The sequence below is a fragment of the Myodes glareolus genome, chromosome 7 (genome assembly GCF_982192425.1).
Source record: "Myodes glareolus chromosome 7, mMyoGla1.1, whole genome shotgun sequence".
Classification (NCBI taxonomy): domain Eukaryota; kingdom Metazoa; phylum Chordata; class Mammalia; order Rodentia; family Cricetidae; genus Myodes; species Myodes glareolus.
The window spans coordinates 96,786,103-96,808,668 of NC_142032.1; the positions used below are offsets into that span (position 1 = coordinate 96,786,103).

The window sequence follows — 22,566 nt, forward strand, 5'->3', positions numbered from 1 at the left end:
TTTCAGTTCTTGTGAGTTCCCTTCACCCATATTTCTGTGAGTAACTCCAATAAGACTCATTGGCCCACCAAGTTGGACATTGGCAGTATCCTTGCTTCAGTCTGTCATCAGTTCCTGACCTGGGTGAGTAAACAGTTGTTTGTGTCTCCCCAGGAATAGTGTCAGACACCAAGATTCAATCCTCTTATAGAAAAAGGAGCAAGTAACAATCACAAATGAAAACCTCAGACACAAATCACTTTGCTAAATCAGAAACACTAGAGGAAGCAACTTATTGCTGTAGGTGGAAGAAAATATGTTAAGCTGCTCAACCAAGACTTTGCTTCTGTAGTTGATGGCCCACAAATTACAAAAGACATTTCTAAGAAACCACATTCAGAAACATCTTATGGACAAGGTTGAATGCCCAAAGTCTTAGTTAATAAATAAGCTTGTTTCAGGTGTTTTATTGCTATTCTTCCAAAGATTGCCACCCTTGTTTCCGTTAGCCTTTCTACATATCTGGGAGAAGCTTTGAATCTCAAAATGACTGTAAGCAAGGAAAAGCTGATTCTAATACTAGGAATGGTCTGTTTGGAACAAGGTAATTCTGCAACCCTTTCTTCCATCAGAGGTAAGTTTTAAATTAACTCCGGAACTACCTTCTTTCTTTGTCTGATGGAATTACTCTTTCTGTGAATCAGAGTAACAATTCCACTTCTTACTCATTTTGGAATATAAGAGAAACAAATTATTTCAAAAATGTAATTGGTTTTCAAAACCATTTCTTTGAATTTTGCTCCTGTGATAAGCATATGAAATTGGAGTGAAACATTTATGGGGGGTGTATTTTCTCCTAGTTTTATCAGCTGATCTGGGATTGTTCATTTATTTGAACACATTACATAATCCTGTGTTCTTTCATGGAACAATATAGGAGATCAGGACAGCTTTAAAAACATTTAGAATCCTCAGGGAAATTATCCTGCTCAGTGACATATAGCATGAGTGATTTTTTTCCTTGATTATAATAAGCTGAAAACAGTTGTTGGCAGGCTTCTCTGTAATCAGACTTTGCCAGCATGGACAATCAACATGTTTTCTGCCTCTGTCTCAGTGACTTCAAGGAATACTAAATTTTACATCTAGCAGATTTATGACTCTTTCAGCTAAAGCAACTGGAAAAGTTTTTGCTCATACCTGCACTGGGTTCAGAATGAAAACACAATTGGTTATTTCATATTCTACTATTATGAGCTATATGTCTCTTTGACTTTTAGTTTTTACATCTAAAGATGAAAGTGCTTTTTGCAGGCAAGGTGTGGCAATTAAGTAATAAGTTATATGGGTGAGCTTATCTACTTTAACGTTGATCTAATTAGCTGTCTTCTTAAGGATATGTTCTTAAGAAAATGCTCATTCACCCATGTTTTTCAAATGCAATCTGCAGGCCATAAGTTGTGCTAGACCCTAGAAGTGTTAATACGTATGACCCACATTCCTAAGTTTCTCACTCAAGAAGTCCATAGTGCAGTGAGGAAAGCAAACAATTTATTCACATAAAAAACTGCTGAAGGCTGATGAAGAGTCAGGAGAGAGAGTGCTATGCTATGGGAGAGAGTCAGAACTCAATTTAAGGAAATCAAGGCAGACATCTCAGTTGAGGTGGTAGGTAAGCACTCAATGAGTCATCTAGGTAAAGAAGCCGAGTGATGATGAGGCAGAGTCTTATATGCACTCCTGAAAACCTCATGGAAAGAACTGTCCTCAAGAGAACAAACCCATCACTAGATTTCCCAGTGCAAGTAAATAAACTTAATCTAGCCCCTTATACAAAAAGTCAGATGTTCACTGAAATACACACAAATGAAACGTTTTCAGGAATGAAAACTTTTCTGTAAAATTATTTTTCCCTTTACCTGACAGGTATTTGTCTTAACACTGATACGTGAATTGAAGACGTCTTCATGCCACTATCCATGAACAATCTGTTTTATGCCCCATATTAAATCTGATTAGATTTGTTTATTTCTGACTTGTGGCAGGCACCACAGACCATGGTCTCAGACTCAGTCTCATGCACAAAGCAGAGGGAGGGATATGGACACAATTACAAACTGAAGCAGACTACAGCATCATCAACAAGTTAACCAAGCAACTCTGTACATCAGGACTTGTAATACACTTTGTGCATATGCCCAATATGGTGTTTCACACCTGTAATCTCAGCATTCCAAATGCAGATGCAGGAAATCGTAAACTTAAGGTCATCCTGATCTGAAATGAACTTGCCTCATAAATGAGGAAAAGGAAGAAAAAAAGAGATAGAGGGAGGGGCAGAAGGAGGGAGAGAAGGAAGGAAGGAAGAAAAGAAAATTAAATCCCACGTTTGTGGAGTCCACAGTCTAGCTGGATTGAAAGCCAAAAATAACTGTCCTGGAACAAAGTGAGTGTCATAGGGTACTAGAGAGTGCTGTGCTCTTTTTTCAGAGACCAGAAAGCTCCGAAAGAAAAGAGACAGCGTTCTTGACAGCATTCCAGTACCAACCTAAACCTAGAGCCCTTAACCTTCACATTAGAAGTCATCCCTTGGTCTGGGGAGACAGTTCAATCAGTAAAGTACAAAAGACTGGGTTCAATCCACAGAAACCATTTTTAAAACTCTGATATGGTGATGCCCATACCCAATAGCAGATCCCTGGGGCTATCTGGCTATCCAGCCTAGGCCATTCGGAGAGCTCCAGGTCAGTGAGAGGCCTTGTCTCTAAAAATAAAAGGAGAGCAGCTAAGGAAGACAGTCTAAGTTGACCTCGGACCTTCATATGTACACATGAGCATGTGTACCCATACACATATGAACACACCCACATGTGCAAATAAAATAGAAGTTGTCTCCTGATGGCGCACATCTTACATGTGACAAAACCTGAGTAATAATCTCTTGTTTTACACAACATAGCTAATCTCAACCACTAACTTAAAGCCATGTTGTAATTTTTCTACAGATTCCATCTACTGTGGGGTTTTCTTCCTTGGTCAGATTTTTCTATATATCCTAGTCCTAGAATCTAATCAGTGTCTGTCTTGTCTTTCCCAGCGTCTAACTGTGGGCAGAGTCTGGTTAAGCCCCAACATCAGAATTACTTTAACCTTTTCAGTCGCATTGTTGGGGGAAGCCAAGTAGAAAAGGGTTCCTTTCCTTGGCAGGTGAGTCTTGCAAACTCTTCTCTAGTGGGTGAACTATGATGCTCAAGCTTGCATCTCCCCAGATCACATGCTACCTCCCTTCAGTTGCCCTCTCTGGAGGGAAAAAAACCCTCACAACACTCCCAGAGCTGTGCTTTCCTAATCTTGAAGAAAGATGCTTCCCAGCCCAGTTAATCAAGATTAATATTCATGGTTGAATTGTTGTTCAGTGGGTCGCCTGACTATCTTAGTTAGAGTTTCTATTGCAGTGAAGAGACACATGACCACAGCAACACTTATAAAGGAAAACATTTAATTGAGTGACTTGCTTACAGTTCAGAGGTTTAGTCCACTATCATCAAGGCAGGACAAGGCAGCATGCAGGCAGACATAGTGCTGGAGAAGGAGTTGAAAATGGAGAAGGAGCTATATCTTGATTCACTGGCAGCAGAAAGTGGATTGAACTAAGCATAATTTGAGCATAAGAGATCTCAAAGTCCACCCCCACAGTGGCACACTTCCTCCAACAAAGTCACACCTACTTCAATAAGGCCACACCTCCTAATAGTGCCACTCCCTATGAGCTTATTGAGGCCAATTACATTCAGACTACCACACTGACTGTCACTGATAAACTTAACAAATACTTGCTTGAGTAGACAATTGATCATCCGTTAAAATCAGAAGTTCATATTCAAATCATAATGGTGACTCATTGGGTTTTCTTTCATGGTTTTTGGTTCTACGTCTTTTATCCTTAGCTTCCTCTCAGTATTTCTCCTGTTTGATTGTTCGTTGTTTTTTGTTTTGGTTCAAAGCTTCTCAGTTAGAACCAAAAAAAGCTCTGAGAATTACTGTACCACTAAATTACTCAACCTTAGCAACTTTTTTCCGTGTCTCTTGGTGCTTCTTTTACTTTTTCTTTTCTATTGTTTATACATAATTTTTGGTTAAAAAGTGAAAAATTCTAATCAACTGCCTTTTTCTCATCCTAAAAATGTGAAGCTATTCATTGAAAGTATTTACTTATCTAAGTCACCTTAGAATCAGATCAATTATCATGGGTAGATTGAGTTGAGAAGAGAAAGAAAGTTAATAGGGGCCAAAAAGACATTTCAATGAGTAAATGTGCTTTCTACTAAGCCTGACAACCTGCTCTAGAGCCCAGGGCTCTACATGGTGGACATAGAGAACTGATGTCCAATATTTGCCCTCTGACCTCCATGTGGGCTCACATGTGTGCACACACACAAACTCGCTGTGTACTCAAAAAGAAATGGGGATAAAAATGAATAAAGTCATTTCAAGTATGTTGAAGAGACTAACAAAAGAAAAGATTTGAAGTTCTAGGGGTCAAATAGTTCATTAAGTATATGAGAAAACAGTAGACCCAAACTACTCTTGTTCTCAGAAAATGCTCAGTTATAGGTTTTAGGTATATCCCACAGCATTAACTTTCACCAACTTAAATCTGCCATCTAGGTGTCCCTGAAACAAAAGCAGAAGCATGTCTGTGGAGGAACTATCATCTCTTCACAGTGGGTCATCACAGCCGCTCACTGCATGGCTAACAGGTAGGAAAGCTTGGCTCATGGAGGAGGACCAGGTTACTCTTTCTTCCTCCTTGGAATCAGAATCAATTACTCATGTAAAATGCAAGGAATCTTTCTAATTGGATGTCACAAGTAAAACTTGACAGATCAGTCCTTGACATTGCAGACTGATCCTCATGTTAGAAAAGAATTCTTTGCAGAAGTAAAATATTGTATTTACATAAACCTACTGAAGGCAACAAAAACTAGTAGCAAAAGACTGACTAGTGAAAGTCTCCTACTAGTTTTAGTAAAATATTTCCATGAAAAAGCACTATCTGGTCAATTATACATCTTAAGAAATAGATAAAAGAAAATAAAGACAGACCAGTAAAATACCGATTCTCAAGTCTTCCTTCCTGTTGGCCTTGCTTCTCCGAGCTTCAACCTAAGGACTTTCATTTTTTCATAAACTTTCTAGTATGATGCAAATACTCCACTGTCTGTGTTCTATGTGCATCAGGCTGTAACCAAGATCAGGCTCCCACAGTTATCCTTTCCATTTAAGTCTGAAAACATTCTTAGGATGCTCACTTACTGCCAGTTGCTAGTGTGTACCAAAGACACAAAAATGACTAAGGCATGATGCCTCCCAGAGGGTCTATTGTTTAAAAGAGAAATTAGCCTGGAATGTGGTGCATATCTATAGACACAGTTACGTAAACAGATGAAGCAGGAAGAAGCTTGAGTCCGGGAATTTGGAACCAGCCTGAGCAACATAGAAAGATCCTACATGTTGAGTAAAAATAAAAATTAAGGAGCAAACAAACAAATGAATAAATAGCTGGCAATGTCCCTACACTACAGGTAGTGGTAAGCTAGAGATGTTATTTAATAGATTAAGTAGCTAACATATCCAAGATTCAGGAACTCATTTCAAGAGAAATGATATCTTTTCCAATCATGTATAGAGTATCACCATTGGAAATGAAGGGCCCCAAAGAATAAAAACCTCAAAATGCTTACTCCATCCCATTTCATCCTATCAAGTTCCTTCTACATAACACTGACCTGAGGAAATAGCATCTTCCTCATTTCATGAGAGAACTATAAACTACAAATATAAGAAGGTATAGAGACAAACCCCACTTTCTATTGTTGTAATTGGTCCCAAATTCTTGAGTATGTATGCTCCCTAGAACATCAGAGTTAGTGTCCTGCCCTTTATAATACAAATGCAACTTGAAATTTTTTAACAGTGAAGCGACATCCTTACTGGGATAATAATAATTCACAAAATAACTCACTGGTGTTGTGACTGGAACAGCCTAATACAGTGGTTCTCAGCCTTCCTAATGCTGTGACCCTTTAATACAGTTCCCAGTGTTGTCATGAATCACAACTCTAAAATTATTTTTGTTACTACTTCATAACTGTAATTTTGTTACTGTTATGAACAATAATGTAAATATCTGTGTTTCCTAATAATCTTATTAGGAAATGATGATGATGATTATGATGATGATGATGATGATGATGATGATGATGACCTGTGGAAGGGTCATTTGTCCCCCAAAAGGGTCATGATCCACAGATTGAGAACCACTGGCCTAATTAGTCTCATTATGTATTTTAGCTCCCCAAATTACAATGTATGTGTATCTCTCTAGCTGATTACAGATAACAAATATGAATGATATTATACCACTATCTCTACGCTTTACAGGCCCTCCACTGGAATGAGAAGCTCTGTGTTTCATTTTTTTTATAGCAAATCATTCTTAGTTGCTTTGCTCGGCACTCTCACGCTCCACGTTATCCACCCATGTCAATTTGAAGAGACCAATTTGTCAGCATTTACAATCACACTCAAAGGCTCATTAAAACCCCATCTCTTTCCTTCTGCCTTTTCATAGAAACATTGCATTAACTTTGAATGTTACTGCTGGGGAACATGACTTAAGCCAAGTCGAGCCAGGAGAGCAAACCCTAGCCATTGAAACCATCATAATACACCCGCAGTTCTCCATCAGAAAACCTATGAACTATGATATTGCTCTTCTGAAGATGGCTGGAACCTTCCAGTTTGGTAAATAATTGTAGTGCACCCTGATCATCTACCCTGTTTCCCCATTTGACCTGTACTATATCCCCTACACATCATGTTATATAGGCTGAGACCAGCTATTCTGGATCATAAACTGGAAGACAGATTTTTCTGGAGGGTCCCCTACCTAAAATGTCCTTTACTTGTGATTCTGGAGGGAGGGTTATGTGGTTTGGGGGAAGAGAGCTGGCAAGCGACCCCTGAAGATGCCAGGCTGATACATCACAAACCATAGGGGACTTTGGGGACCACCCAGATGCCAATAGGTGGATAACTATGGTATCCTTTCCTGTATGAAGGAGCCAACCCCTCCCTTGATCTTTTCCTCAGGCCAATCTGTGAGGCCCGTGTGTCTTCCAGAGTCAGGAGAACACTTTAAGGCTGGATTTGTTTGCACAACTGCAGGCTGGGGGCGCTTGGCTGAAGGTAAGGGTTCCTGCGCCACTCTTACTAATCCAAATCAAAACTTTCTGATGGGTAACCAGAAAGTTTTTAAACAACCAGACAAGCATTCAAAAAGCAGTGAATTTCAGTGCATTTAAGAAATCAACATCCTTCCAAAAAGACACAAACCTGCATCTAACTGCTGATGACAAAAGAACCGGGCACCTTCACTTCCGAAGAGTGCATGGCTTGACAGACCTGTCCCCTTGTTCCAGGTGGTAGCCTCCCACAAGTCTTGCAGCAGGTGAACCTGCCAATTTTGACTCAGGAGGAATGTGAGGCGGCTCTGTTGAGCTTAAGGAACCCCGTTACTGGGAAGACCTTTCTCTGCACAGGATCCCCTGATGGAGGAAGAGATGCTTGTCAGGTAAGTGGGTGCAGTTATGCTCCAGGCCCAGGAAAGCTTGTTAGCAGGGAGGAGACTAAGCGTGCTGATTACAGACAAACCTGGAATCTGTTTTTCACTGAAAATAGTAGAGGTGGTCCTAAGGATGAGGTGCTCAGGTTTCCCCTACCGCCTAAGGATGTCTCTTCTTATTTTGAGGTTTCTAGACTAGGGGTGTGGAGAATGACACTTCTTAATTCTTGGCATTGTGAAGACTGTGGTCATTTGTATCACTAAGCAGGACATCTTTGAGTCCATGACGTGAACAGGAAAGGGGAGGAATTCTGCTGCTTTGATGAGAGCCAGGGGTGGGGAGAAGAAGCAGCAAATGACAGACTCTGCTGTTTGAGGACTAAATGGAAATCATGTCCAGAAGTTCTTCCAGAGTGCTGTGTCTAAATTACTAGAAGTTGAGGCCATGCTATGCTTGTCATTAGCACCCTCATGGGTAAGTGGGCACTTTGAGGCCCCTCCACCAACAATCATGGTAACAGAGGCTTCCTTCTTCCTCCCACAGGGAGATTCAGGAGGATCACTTATGTGCCAGAATAGCAAAGGGGCCTGGACTCTGGCTGGCGTGACTTCTTGGGGTTTAGGCTGTGGTCGAGGCTGGAGAAACAATTCAAGGAAAAAAGAGCAAGGATCTCCCGGGATCTTCACAGATCTTAGCAGGGTGCTTCCCTGGATCCACGAGCACATCCAGACTGGTAATGAAGCCATCCTGCAAGCTTAGGAAGCTACAGTTCTACGGGGTAAAGAACATCAGCAGGCTAGACAAGTCGGGACTGGAGGGGGGCACTTCTGTTCTCAGTGTAACACTTGAGGATTCTGAAATGTACAGTCTAATACAAGAGCAAAGCATCATCCATATCCGAGTATTAAAATATTCACTGAAGAATGAATACATTCCTCATAACTTGCTTTGTGTATGTTTGAAACTATGCTAACTGGTGATATATGCATCTCTACCTACTTGTCAACTGTTCTAGCAAGATTCATCAAGCTAAAGCATAGCTCAGTAATGGTCAACTACTGATAACCTGACCACCCAGAAAATATTAGAAAATATTTTCAGATGTCACAATTAAAGAAGGGATATCAACGCCTAGTGGATAGAGATCATGGGAGCTGCTAAGTCATATACAGTGCAGCACATAGTCCCCACCATAATGAATAATCTCACTCCAAGTTAATAAGGCAAAGATCTAGAAACCCTGATATAGAAGCAAATGTGGTGAGTCTGAAGGGTGGAGTCTCCATACAGTTTTCTAGTCAACCAGCCCAACCCAAAAAAAACAATTGTAATTTTGCTTCCACCTCCAAGTTCAACTGTTTTATTAACTGATGTCTTGTAGTCTCAGATTGGCTTCCATTATATTACAAATGGATCCATTAAAATTAACTCAGAATTAAAGAGTTATTTTTCTTGAGTATTGCACAATGACGGTTATCTGATCCTCAGTCTGTGACTATTCAAAATACTCATGGTTGGAGGAAGGTTATTTCTATTTCTGGCCTCAATTCTCATACTTCCTTGCCTCTTTTTGCTCTGTGTAATCTCCAAGTTAATCACTGTTTCATCATTAGTGAGAATAAAGCAAATGAAATCATTTCAAGAGGCCAGGACCTCTGTCCTACTTTGTCATTTTATCCAAGCTGCTGTCCTTCTCGCAGATTAAATTTTCAGTATTTGGATATTGACTAAAACGCTCTACTTTTTAGTCAATTTTGTGTCAAGGTGGCAGAAGCTTTGAATCGCATCTTTCTTTTTGTTTCTCAGGCCATCGGAGAAAGAACACCAGAGGTGGGTATTCCTTGCAGCCTTGCAGGAGCATGAATACTAACATTTCTGAGTCTCAGTTCCTGTTAACATCAAAAGTCTTCCTCGGAGATGTTTCTCTGATCACTTGGTATAAAAATCCAAAGAGCACCCACATATTCCTGCCAGTCTGCCAATTCCACAACCATAGAGCCCCATTCCATGTATCTTTTTGATATATGACAAAACCATAGCTTTGTCTAATTCAGTAAACACTAATTGACGAATACAATCTTTCAACTAGATAATAGGAGAAGAGGGGAGGTGGTGCAGAAACAGTTAATAAGCTACACACCCTCCCCTGAATGTGTCCCTACTTACACAGGGGGGCATATCCCTGTTCACTGTGACTCCCTGGATGAATTCACTCTGAGATCTGGGGCAAGCTCTTTCCTCAGTTATATCATCCGTAAAGACAGGAGAATGGGTCTTAGCTTACTCTTCACTATGTCTTTGAGCCTGTAGGACTCTGTCTTAAAAAGTGATATAACAAAGTAGACTTTCCAGAGTTAGGCTGCTCACAGATATAAATGAGCAGTGTTGTAGCCTTTGGAGCAGAAGCCTCCTTATCCAGGATAGACTACAAAGGATGAAGAAGGAAAAATATAGGGTGCAGCAGCAAGACAGCCAAGACAGCTCAAAAGTAGGAAGTGTAAGAAATTCTCACAAGAAAAAGGAATAGAAAGATAATTTGAGATCAAATTCTGGAAACTGCACATTTCGGTCAAAAAATGGGCTTCATTTTATGATGGGAACTTGATTATTAGTATAAATACATTTCATCTATACCATAAGAACAGAAGAAAAGCATGAAGGAGATTAAGGAACAAATAAATCAAGGAGAATTCAAGATAGAAAAGAAAAAATGAAGGATTAAAACAGGATAAGGGCCAGAGAATGAAAAGATAAAAAGGAAAAAAGTTTAGAACCAGTTTTGTGAGGACTGAAAGGAAAGACAGGGAGGAATCCAACTTGACTCATCACAGCTTTAAGCATTACAGAAAGCACATGCAAAACCAAATCAGAAGTAGCTATAGTTTTACTGATGAAGAGGAGTCCCATTTGTACCATATTGAGTTTTGGGAAAGATTACTGTAAGACTGACCTAACGTCGGGAGAGTAGAGGTAAGCGATGAAGTTGCTGATGTGACTGAGCTTGTGCTGAAGACCCGGATAGGAAGAGAAAAGAAAGCCTAGGCTAGAACCTGGGAAGTCCCTGTACCCACAGATTGAAGCTCCAAGGTCAAAGTGACAGAGGAAGTCACAGCATCTCAAAGGTAAGCGGGACATAAAAGTGACAAAAATGAGGCTTCATAGCAGCCAAGACAGGAAACAGTGCATGTGGAATGAAAATCTACAGAAAGTAGCACCAGTAGCTCCCCTGTCTTCAGCTTCTGGAAGGTGTAATAGCCGTTAGCACTGGGTGCCAGCCCTGATGCTGTGACTTTCCCTCTCAGCTTCATGTAGTGAGCCTGATGGTCTAATAAGTGGGTCTGAGGGAGAGCTGCACTTTCCAGAAAGCCTCCACCTGTACTATGAGAGCAAGCAGTAAGTACTCCCTCTGTTGTCCTCCCCAAGACTCCACCTCCAGCCTGCCTGTGTTCGTTAACAGGATTGTGACTGTTACTTTATGTCTAGAAGTAACACCCTTCCCATGTATCTGCCTGCAGACTGTGTGTCTGGACCCTGTTGGTTCCAGAGGATATGCATATATTGCTCAATTTGTCCCACTTGGATGCAGAATCTTGTCACCACAATTACCTGGCAATGTATTCCCTAGAAGACAGGCTCATTGGTGAGTGGTCCTTAACACTGTCATCATATGGAAAGCTGTGTTAAGTGGACTTAACAAGGTCTGGTTACAGTATGCCTGACCTTGAGCCCTCTGTAAATGACAACATTATCCTTTTCTAATTTTGAGAGTCTTCCCTAAAGTGGGGAAGAACTGAATCTGAGTCTGAGCCTGCTATGGGCACTTCAGCAGCTGTATTTGATACTTTTAAAGTCAGGCCGCCTGTGTTTTGACCCAACTAAGCCTAAAATTTACATGAATTGCTGGGTCCTCCAGCCACCCCAAGCAGGACACTGCTTAGGTATGTATGCAAGTGGCTTTTATCTGCTTCAATAGACTGGGAAGAATGGCCCCAAGAAGCAAAGCATATTTATGTCAAAAACAGAAATAAAGTCAAGTATAGTAGCACATATCCATAAACCCAGAATTTGGGAGACTGAGGCAGGAGGATTACAAGTTCATGGTCAGCCTGGTGTAGTGATGTCTTGTCTCAAACAAGCAATCAAATTACAGAAATGGGGTAGTGTTTCTGTGATTTTCACCCTGAATCAACTTTGCCCACTTCATCGAGTATTTATAGAAGTGTTCTTGATTGTTGCAACTGCAGAGAATATAGGTGATACTATAGACTATAGGAGAATATAGGTGACACTATAGACTATAAAAGAATATAGGTGATACTATAGACTATAGGGGAATATAGGTGACACTATAAACTATAGGAGAATATAGGTCATACTATAGACTATAGGAGAGTATAGGTGACACTATAGACTATAGGAGAATATAGGTGACACTATAGACTACAGGAGAATATAGGTCATACTATAGACTATAGGAGAGTATAGGTGACACTATAGACTATAGGAGAATATAGGTGACACTATAGACTATAGGAGAATATAGGTGACACTATAGACTATAGGAGAATATAGGTCATACTATAGACTATAGGAGAGTATAGGTGACACTATAGACTATAGGAGGGGCTTCTATAAGGGATAGGACATAAACAAACATCCCACAAAACCCAAAGAGCAGCATGAACACAGAACATTCTGAATCATAACCCCAGTTATGCAGAAGGTGAGAAGCCTAATTAGGCCATCCTAAACTTCCAGAACAAGGTCACGTCTCCTTAATGCATTTGTATGGTGCTGTTTTCCAGACTGAACAAAGACTCTTCTCACATTACAGGGAAATTCTGTGGAGAGAGGCTCCCTTCGTCCATTCTCATTGACTCCAGTTCTATCCGGCTGAGATTCATCTCTGATGCCACAGATTATGCCACTGGGTTTAATCTCACCTACAAAGCTCTCAAGCCAAACTACCTTCCTGGTAAAAATCCATTTACTTCCATTGCTCACTTCTAGGCCCTTTGCAGAAGTTTTGGCATCAGGGAGTTGGGTGAGGGGCAGGGAGCCCCTTCCCCCCACGAAGGTCTGCTGGCTCCATAATGGAGAAGGCACACTGGCCAGCTGACAGATGCAGTCTCTCCTCCTCCTGCCCTGAAAGTTCATGGTGATCACTGACCCAAGTGAGCTGTGAGGGCCTTAAGAATGATGTAAGCTAGTTCACAAGTCTCTGCCTTTGTAGTTGGCTCTGCCACAAGCCATAATTTATCACTTGGTAGAGACAGGAGGAAGAACACCAGAAGTCTTTCTTCAGGGGTTGCATTTGCTCTGCCCTCCTTTGTTTTAGATTCTGGCTGCACATCTCTAACTATCCTCTTGGAAGAAGGCACCATACAAAGTCTTCACTATCCTGAAGACTACAGTGACATGGCTAGCTGTACCTGGATCTTTCAAGCCCCCAACCATTACCTAATTAAGGTATTGCTTTTGTCCTAAATTAGACATGATATTGTCACGAGACACCTGACAGACATTGTGTAGGCAGAGGTTTTTGGTTCTGGTGTTCTTGTTTTGTTGTTGTTGTTTGTTTGTTTGTTTAACTTTTATCTTATTTATTTTTTAAAAAAACAATATTGTCTTTATCATAGTTCCCCTCCTCCCGCTCCCCACATCTTCAACTCACCCCACCCTCTATCCACTCCTCAGAAATGGTAAAGGCTTTCCATGGGGAGTCAACAAAGTCTGGCACATCACTTTGAGGCAGGACCAAGCTCCACACCCCCTCTCCCCCATCTAGGCTGAGCATGATATTCTTCAAAGAGAATGGGCTCCAAAAAGGCAGTTCAAACACTAGGGATAAATCCTGGTTTCACTGCTAGTGGCCCCACAGGCTGCTCAAGCCACACAACTCACCCACATTCAGAGGGCCTAGTTTGGTCCTATACAGGTTCCCTTCCCCACTCTGCTGTCCCCATCATGGTCTTGATCCCTTTGCTCATATTACTGCTCCTCCCACTCTTGGACTGGACTCTGAGAGCTCAACCCAGAGCTTAGCTGTGGATCTCTCTGGCAGAGGTTTTTTAATCTGACTTGTTTACAGCCATACATTAGTCCTCAGTACCTGAATAAATACTCCAATGACAATCCTGCTTCTCTGCAGCCACCACTAGATGGCACTTGCGTTCTGTAGCTCTTGTTCAAACAGAAATTCCCCAGTGTTACTTTAATAACTGACTACCTGGTGACTTTGACAAGTCTTTAGCATTTTTAAGAACAAATACTCTCCCTTATAAAGTCAAATTAGAAAAAAAAATGCATTATTACTAATTAAAAAGTTGATAACAATCTTTCCAGTGTCGTTACTCTCTCCAAGCAGAGAAGACACAGCAAAGAAGAGCCAGCACAGACCAGGGCAAGGTAGTCAACAGAGTCATAAATTGTACTTAGAAAGAAAGAGAAAGTGAGGCTGAGGCCAAAGTATAGGCATTTGAATATCATGATAAGAAGTTTATTGCATATTTGACCCCTTTTGTTGTTGTCAATTAAACACTAATGGACAGTCAGAGGTTAGAAGCCTAAATAAATGAGATCATCCTGGTTTTAAGAATGAGTGAGGATGGAGATTGCAGGACAGAGAGAGAATCTCCAATGATTTCCAGGACTGATCCAGTGTTTTGACTTTATAATCATCAGTGCTGAGACTTAACTTTAAAAAAATATAAAATGATAGAAGTACATTTATTTATGTCCCTTTCAGAAATTGCTTGCAATGCTTCTTAATCCCAAACCAAATTTCTTTTTTAAAAAATTAAAAATTAAAAATTTTTTTAAAAAGTCAGTAACTCAGACGGAAGTTCTTAAAATCAACTCTTCTAAAACAATCTGATTCAAAGATCTGGTGATATGATTCATGCTGGGGAATGATGGTAGGGAAATATTTGAATATTTGTTTTCTGTAATAAAGCCATTGCATTTATATAAAATCAGGAAACTTTGTATATGCGGCAAAAAACTCCTGAGGTCATAACAGACACTGGACTTGCATCTGGGTCATGGTGTTTTGTGCAGCATTCACAGTCATTGCATTATGCAACCGCATTCTTAGTGCCAAGTGCACGTGTTATATGTTCAGAACCACGGCTGTAGTAGAGTCACCTGATGTAACACAGGCAAGAACACCAGAAACACTGTGGATTCATACTGTGTTTGAGTTAAATTTTGCTCATTGCTCCTTAAGAAAAATTTACTGATGCCAAATTGTTCACAATTTCTTCATCCCCTCCAGATGAAGTCACAATTCAGTTTCCTTGCTCCCTCTTAAAGTATTTCTCTTTGTCCGTGTACTTCCCCTCCCTGCTTAATGCAAAACAAATACCACATATAGAAACCAATGCAAAGGAAGGAGGGTAATTGCATAATGAAGGTTTCTGACACATTTTTGAGATAACAGAAAAGTATCAAGTACAAGGAAAGAGATAAACAAAACGTCAGGATCACAGAAAGTGTGGGACTAGAACTGTCATAATGTGTTATTAGTAAACTGCTGGGGTTTCTATTTCAGCTCAGCACTCAAAAGCAGCTGTCTCTACCCTTCACTAAGATTTGTGCTTAGAGCCGTTAACGCTCCAAGTTCACTGCTCTGATTCTGAGTTCGTTTTGCAGGTGCTTCCTGTAGATTCCAGAAAATAGTTAGTTTGATAGCAGCTCTTACATCCCTTTGCAACTGTCAGTGAGGCACTGGTAGACACTGGCAGCGACAGAGAGCGAATGTCATGAGGAGACAGACACACCTTCCCAGTGGAAAGATTTACCTTGTGAGAGATACACTGCCTTAAGCTTTGAGTCAAGTGAGCTGGAAATCCACAATTAAATACCAAGAGCAAGGTACTTAGTGTAGGATCTCTAGAAAAGCAGTTTATGTCCAGACCAGCACTTATATGGCCAAGTAGCACAGCCCCAAAACAGCCTCCAGAGAAGACAGTCTCTGAGGGAGTTCAGATGTTTACACAGATTCTCACCCTTACATGCTGGCTGTGTTTGATAGCTTCTATGTTTCAGCATTTATAAAGAGTCTACTGTCTTTTCCAAGTAACTTAGTCATTCATGAATATCTCTAGAACTTTCTCAACTAAATTCTTACTCTAGAGCAGTGGTTCTCAATCTTCCTAATGCTGCAACCCTTTAATACAGTTCCCAAAGTTGTAGCGACCCCCAACCATACAATTATTTTTGTTACTACTTCATAACTGTGATGTTGCTATTGCTATGAATCATAATCTAATATATGTGCTTTCCAATGGCCTTAGGCGACCCCTGTGAAATGGTCATTTGACCCCAAAGGGGTCGTGACCCACAGGTTGAAAACCAGTCCTCTAGAGCAAGGTAAATGACCTAGAGCTGTCTGGCTCATTCCTTGAACTTTCCTTGATATAACCAGAAGTCTTCTCAGCTGTCATTTCAGAGCCTAGAAATAGAAGAAAATGGAGACTGCACTTCTGACTATGTGACTGTACACAGTGATGTTGAAGGGGAGAAGGAAATAGGTTTGTATTCCCCTGAAGCCCTGGCATCCCCTGGTTGGTCTTGGACCTGGTCTTGAGATGGGGAATAAAAGGATTTGTCTTAATTTTCCTGTGTTCCCTGACCCTCCTCCATCTCTGCAGTTAGTCTCAGCACCCCCTGATCTTGTGCAGAGGAGCAAAGAGCAAGGACCAAAGACTATTTGAACCAAAATGTAAAAGACCCAAATGAAGAGGAGTCAGAGACAAGCCTCATGGGTTAGGGGGGGCAGCTCAGTGGCAGAGTGCTTGCCCAGCATGCACAAGACCCTTGGGCTCATCCCTAGCCCTGGCACCTCAAAAAAACTTGCTTAGTGAATCTTGTGGATAGAGGCAATTCCCTTAGCAGCACTTTGGGAGTATTCAGCAAATGAGACAAACTTGAAATGCTGGTGGGATCAAAACATAGTTTGAAGAGGCAAATCTCTTTCTTTGAAAGATGAGTTGCTGTATTTTCAGAAAGACTTGTCAACATGTCTAAAGCACACGTGTTTTTTCTTTATCTGCTGTTATATGTATTCACATTGGCTTCGCTTACCTGTGTGGGACCTCGCAGCTCGTCTATGTGGTTATGTGGTGCCCAGCCCTGTGCTGAGCACCTCCAGTGTAATGCTCATCAGCTTCCAATCAGACGAGAATGGCACCTCCAGGGGCTTCCAGGCTGAGGTCTCCTTCATTTCTAGAGCAGGTAAGAAGTTAGAATCAGCTCTTAGGTTCCCAGGTCTAATCCTCAGATCTTGGTAGCAAAGGGCAATCTGAGCAGTACAACATAGGTACCGCTGAAGCTTCTTATGGTAATTACATCCTATAAAGTCACCAAGGATGCTAAATAGGAGACAGGAAGCCATTAAATGTTCCTAGGAATCGATGTGGTCAGGTTTTACAACCCCTGGTGTGTGTATCATTCAGCCATTATATAAACTTCATTAAATCTACCTTATTTAATATGTAATTTTTACTCATTAACATTAAATTCATAGAGAACAGCACATGCATGTCCTTAAAAGACTTATCTAGCAGATGTATTTTGATTTGCGACTGGTCTGGAACTTGATATAGCCTCAGACTCGCCATCTTCCTGCCTTCACCTCTTAAACGATGGGATTACAGGCTAGTACAGCCATACCTAGACCATTCTTTTTTTTTCTTTTTTTAATATGTGTGGGTGTGTGTGTGTGTGTGTGTGTGTGTGTGTACACATGCCACCACAGACATTTTGAGGTCAGAAGACAGCTTGCAGGAATCTGTTCTATTCTTCAGCCTTGTGGGTTCCAGGAATTGAACTCAGGTCATCAGGTTTGACAGCCAACACCTTTATCAGCTGAGCCGTCTTGTCTGCCTCAAGTTCATGTATTCTCTCTGTGGGATATAGTGTGGTCTTCTTCTTCCACTAGGGGGCACTTCAGTTCAACCCTACGCTTAGGAGCTATATTAAACAGCTAGATGACCAATAAAAAAAAACACACAAAGGCACACACACACACAAACAACAGCAAAATGACAGGGCAACAAATAGAAATTGGCAAAGACTTTTGAAAACTAGAACAAGATGGTAACATGAAGGACTGAAGAGATGCTGGTTAAAAACACTCCCTCCTCTTGCAGAGGGCCCAGGTTCAATCCCCAGTCCTCAGGGCAGCTTATCTGTAACTCTGGTTCCAGGGACATGAGCACCCTCTCATGGCCTCTATAAGCACCAAGCAGATACACAGTGCATATACAAGTGAAACATTTAACACATAAATCTGGCGGGGGAGGGGGGAAGGAGGACGGTGCAGCGGCAGAGTGTGCCTTGTGCCACTTCAGCTGGTAGTAACATGGCATCATATGTGTCAAAAAAAGCACGTGACTATGACTATTCTATTGCTGTGAAGAGACATGGCCAAGATGACTTACAAAAAGAAACAATTAGGGGCATGTCTCAGTTTCAGAGGGTTAGTCTACGATTATTGTGGTGGGAAGCATGGTGACAGACAAGCAGAAAAGCAGGCGTGACGCTAGAGCAATAGCTGAGAACTCACTCCTGATCCACACGCACATAATAGAAAAAAAGCATGGCTGGGCCTGGAGTGAGTGTCTTATCTAATATTTTATTGCTGTGAAGAGACAACATGACCAAGGCAATCATTATAAAATGAAGGCTTTCACAGGGGACTTGTTTATGGGTTTATCCATTACCATGATAGGAAGGAGACAGCATGGTGCTGGAGTAGGAGCTGAGAGCTTTACATCGGATCCTAAGGCACCAAGCAGAGAGAAGAGACTGGGCCTTCAGTGGGTTTATGAAACCTCAAATCCCATTTCCAATGGCACACCTCCTCAAACAATGCCAAGCATTTTAATATGTGACCCTGGACGGCCTTTCTCACTCAAACCACCACAGTGGGCTTTTGAGAACAAAGTCCACCTTTAGTGACATACCTCCTCCAACATAGTCCTACTCCTAGTCCTTTTCACAATCTAGGAACCAAATATTCAATTTATGACCCAGTCTCATTCAAACCACCACAGGCTACAAATAAATTTTAGGAAGATCCATGTACGGACTCCACAAAGAATGAAATTAAGCTGCATGTCCTTTCTAGATGTATGGTCTTAGGAATGTCATGTAAGACTCATTATTTCCAGTCTTATGGTGAGAAAATAATTTATATTTAAGAGTGGAGTGGGAAGCTATGATCAGTGAGGGAGTATCTTCTGAGCATGCATGAAGCCTAGGTTCTACACCTAACACCGCTAAGACAAAAGCAAAGAAAAAAAAGAGTGAGAGTAGGGGTTAAATCAGAGAAGATTCACTTGTCTATGCGCAAATATGGAACACACGCCCAGTGGAAAGATCATGTAACGACTTCATCTATCCCAGGCCCTGGGCATTTGTGCGCCTCGACCTCCATATCTGTACACTCATGAATTTCCTTCTGTATGGGAGATCCAAGGAGCCAGTTATCTGCTTCCTGAGCTTTCCATTTTGATTAAATCTTAAACAGCTGCTGAAGGGGAACCAGGTCGCAGTTAAAATATTACACCTAAGAGACCCATGTAGCCCTGTTTACTGAGGTGTCTCCACAATCCTGATAAAATCACCATAAATCATTTTCTGATATACCAGGCTTGACAGTCTGTGATCCAAGCAATTGCATTCTGTTTATACTCAGATTTCAATGTCTCCATATCAGAGGATGAATCGGTGCTTCTGGAAACATGGGATGTGCCTCCTGGAGCAGTCAAAGTTCCTGGTAAGCTGCTGTGAGGAATCGTACTAAGCAGTTCACTCAGGGCTCAGTAAGAACTGAGATAAATTAATGTCTTCTAAAATGTGCTGGAATCCTAAACTGCAGTACCCCAGAAGGTAACCCTGATATTTGGAGACACAGTCTTTACAGAAGTAATTGACTTAAAATAAGGTCATTAGAGCATTCCAAACCTATATAATTTATGTCCTCATAAAATGTGGAAATGTGGATGCAGAGAGAGAGATATAGAGGAACAACATGGAAGACGAAGACAAACACCAGGAGGACACCAGCAAGCGACAGTGGCCTCTCAAGGCAGGGGGAGTGCAAGGAAGGCACTAAGAAGCATTTCAGCACCCAGAATCAACCTGCTGACTCACTGACCTTTGACCTCTCTACTCCAGAAATGTGAGACAATAAATTCATGCTATTCTAGCCACTGGTGCAGTGTGTAGTATTCTTTTCACCGTACCTTTAGCAAACCATTTCATCAGAAATGGCCAACGTATTCGTCAAGGCTGACTAAGCGCTCACAGCACTGGCGATCAGGAAGGAAAGAGGACTAGAGGCCAGCTGTCCCCCCACAGGAAGCCCTCTCTCTGTCCGTGTCTCTCTGTCTGTGAGACAAGGTCAAGGACGAGGTAAGCAAGGACGGTCTTGAGTAGCTGATCCTCCTGCCTCCGCCTCCGCCTCCAGTATGCTAGGTGACCACAGCCATGCTTGGTTTGTGCGGTGTTGGGTATCAAACCCAGGGCTTCAAGTATGATGGGCAAACACTCCATCAGGTGAACTTCATACCTAGCTCTCCCAACAAGGGGGAACCTCAGTCCTGACTCTGAAGACTTTCAGTGAATCAAGCCTGGCTAACAGAGAGAGTCCAGGACGGTCTGGACCTGAAGGGAAGAGGTTTAGTATTTTGGTGACATTCACAAGATCCTTTCCCAGCAATTTCTACATGGTTGAATAACTGCAGGTGGTCACCTAGCCAAGGTGAATTATCAAAAAAAAAAAAAAGCCATCACTGAGCTGTGTGGGATATAATTGCTGTCCTTTCCGCTAAGAACAGCACAAAAATATTTCCAGACACAAGAAGGGAAAAAAAAATCCAATCCCAGATTTGGTGAGGAGAGTTCACTGTGTGTCAAGTGCTGGCCTGACTCATGAGGCCCTGCACTGATTACTATCAGCTGCCCTGTTGTGGTTTCATGCCAGAGAACACTGAGAAGGGCTGCCCCTTTCTTTTACCTAGTTACACCCATGAACACACGTGTACCGTCCTATTTGATATGGAAGATACAGATACAGTAGAGAGGGGGCCAGGCAGAGGATGGAGGTAGAGAATCTTTTATAATTTGCTGTTCTGTTATCTTGGGGGGAGGGGGGCACATAGTTTTTATTTTATTTACTTGGTGTTAGTTTTCCACACTCTTTGACACATCGAGGCACAGGGTAATACAGTGTGGAGAGTGAAGGCTGATTTTAATGAGTAAGGATTTGAGTAGCCTGAACCTTTTTATTCTGGCGTCTTTGACATTGACCTCTTGATGTAGAGAGGAGACACAGGGTAAAGTGTGAATGCAGTGTTTTCTCCTCTTGGCCACTAGGGGGCAGATTTAGCAAAACTATTTTAGCTTCCTAAACCAAGAACAGTATTTTCTAAAATCACATTACAACAATGAACAGGACATTCATCATTTTATTCCAACGGACTCCTGGAATACCCAGAGCAAGGTTGGTATCAAATAAAAATTTAATCATTGGTATCAAATAAAAATTTAATCATTGGTATCAAATAAAAATTTAGTCAACAAAATTAAACAATCCATAAATAGACCCGGAAGTCAAACTTCAGTGAGAAGCTTTCCTGACTTTTCTCACTGAACTCAAACCTTCTTTACAAATTTCTTACCTCACACAAGCATCATAGAAACTTAAAAAGAACAAGAAAAATTTGCGTGTGTCCTATTTAAGTCCCACACACGATACAGGTAAGGAGCACAGCAAGGGGACAAGTGGAAACCGGACCCTTTGTCAGTTACCCACTGAAAACACGTTTTTGACAGCTTTGCCATAAGACTCCAGAAAAGGCCTTACAGTCAGAGCGCTGATAGAGTAGGCGGTCCTTATGGTTGACCGAGATAAACGCCACACAAAGAAGAGACTGGGAGAGTTGTGCCTGATGGAGGAATTCAGGTTCTTAGAATCAGCTCAGACACCAAGCACTCTATCAGAGCAAAATTACAGTCACTTTATAATGAATTTCTCTCTTGGTATTATCACAAGCCCTCGAGCTTCATATAGTCTTAGGTAACCGAAGGTCACTAAGGGTGGTGGTCACGTAACTGAGCAGGACATGAGCTTCCCACTAGCCACTATAGTGACCACCTTTACCGTGTACATCTGGCCACAGTTCCCATGTTACAGTGCAGACACTTGAAGGCCACCTTTCTCCATAACAGTAACACTCACTGGAGCCCAAGACACCCAGTAAATGGTTAAATTGGAAGGAAAGGACCAGCATCTATATACTCACATTGTATCAGCCCCATTTCTGTTTTGACCCTTGGGTCAGATTCTTCTCGGTTCTGCATATTGAACTTTTAAATCAGTTTTACCAATACTACAATAATTGAAGACTAACTTGTTGGAGCTGGTGTGTGTTTCTCCTACGCCACCCCCGCACTTTCTCCACAGCTCAAGCACCTAATGAGCCTCAACCTTGTAAACTCTGGGACCTTGTCCAGAACAATCCATGAGGTCAGGCTACTTATGCAAAATAATGAGTCATCTGTCAGTTACTGAATTAAATAACCATCTATAAAGCCAAAGGCCAGAATGCTAGCTCACAAGACACAAACATCTTCTAAAACTGTGCCCGTTACCGGTAGACAACTCTATCAAACTTTAGCCTACCCAAAGAATCAACAAAAGCTTGCTCTTCCATTGTTCATCATGTGGCTGTTTGACCCCTCTCCATCATAACACCTCTTCACATCACATAACACCCTAACACCCCATCCTGTGGTGAGTAACCATAAAAAGAACCAACAATTGTCCCTGTGCTTTGCATATAGCTTACAGCTCAAGACAAATAAACACTGCACTATGTTATTAACATATATGAGAATAATATGTAAACAATTATAAAGTCATGTAGGCAAAGCCATTAGCTTTTCC

At 41.5% G+C, this 22,566-nt stretch overlaps 1 protein-coding gene across 1 annotated transcript; it reads left to right on the forward strand.

Moving 5' to 3' along the window:
- The first annotated feature begins 525 nt into the window (after positions 1–525).
- On the forward strand, positions 526–19,749 carry Ovch2 (ovochymase 2). The gene is made up of 15 exons (XM_048426577.3): positions 526–613; positions 3,077–3,186; positions 4,648–4,739; positions 6,614–6,786; positions 7,135–7,230; positions 7,464–7,615; positions 8,151–8,340; positions 9,414–9,437; positions 10,910–11,000; positions 11,123–11,247; positions 12,442–12,582; positions 12,946–13,076; positions 16,048–16,141; positions 16,713–16,844; positions 19,312–19,749. Exons 1-15 carry the CDS (start codon positions 526–528, stop codon positions 19,404–19,406), a joined length of 1,734 nt encoding a protein of 577 aa, XP_048282534.3. The 3' UTR covers positions 19,407–19,749.
- The last annotated feature ends 2,817 nt before the right edge of the window (positions 19,750–22,566 follow it).

What these genes read in the sequence shown, in the direction of transcription:
- Ovch2 (XM_048426577.3), top strand. Translation starts at nt 526, where the DNA reads ATGACTGTAAGCAAGGAAAAGCTGATTCTAATACTAGGAATGGTCTGT. An exon ending in AACCCTTTCTTCCATCAGAG is followed by an intron (nt 614 to 3,076) that starts GTAAGTTTTAAA and finishes TGTCTTTCCCAG; the next exon opens with CGTCTAACTGTGGGCAGAGT. An exon ending in CTGTACTATGAGAGCAAGCA is followed by an intron (nt 11,001 to 11,122) that starts GTAAGTACTCCC and finishes ATCTGCCTGCAG; the next exon opens with ACTGTGTGTCTGGACCCTGT.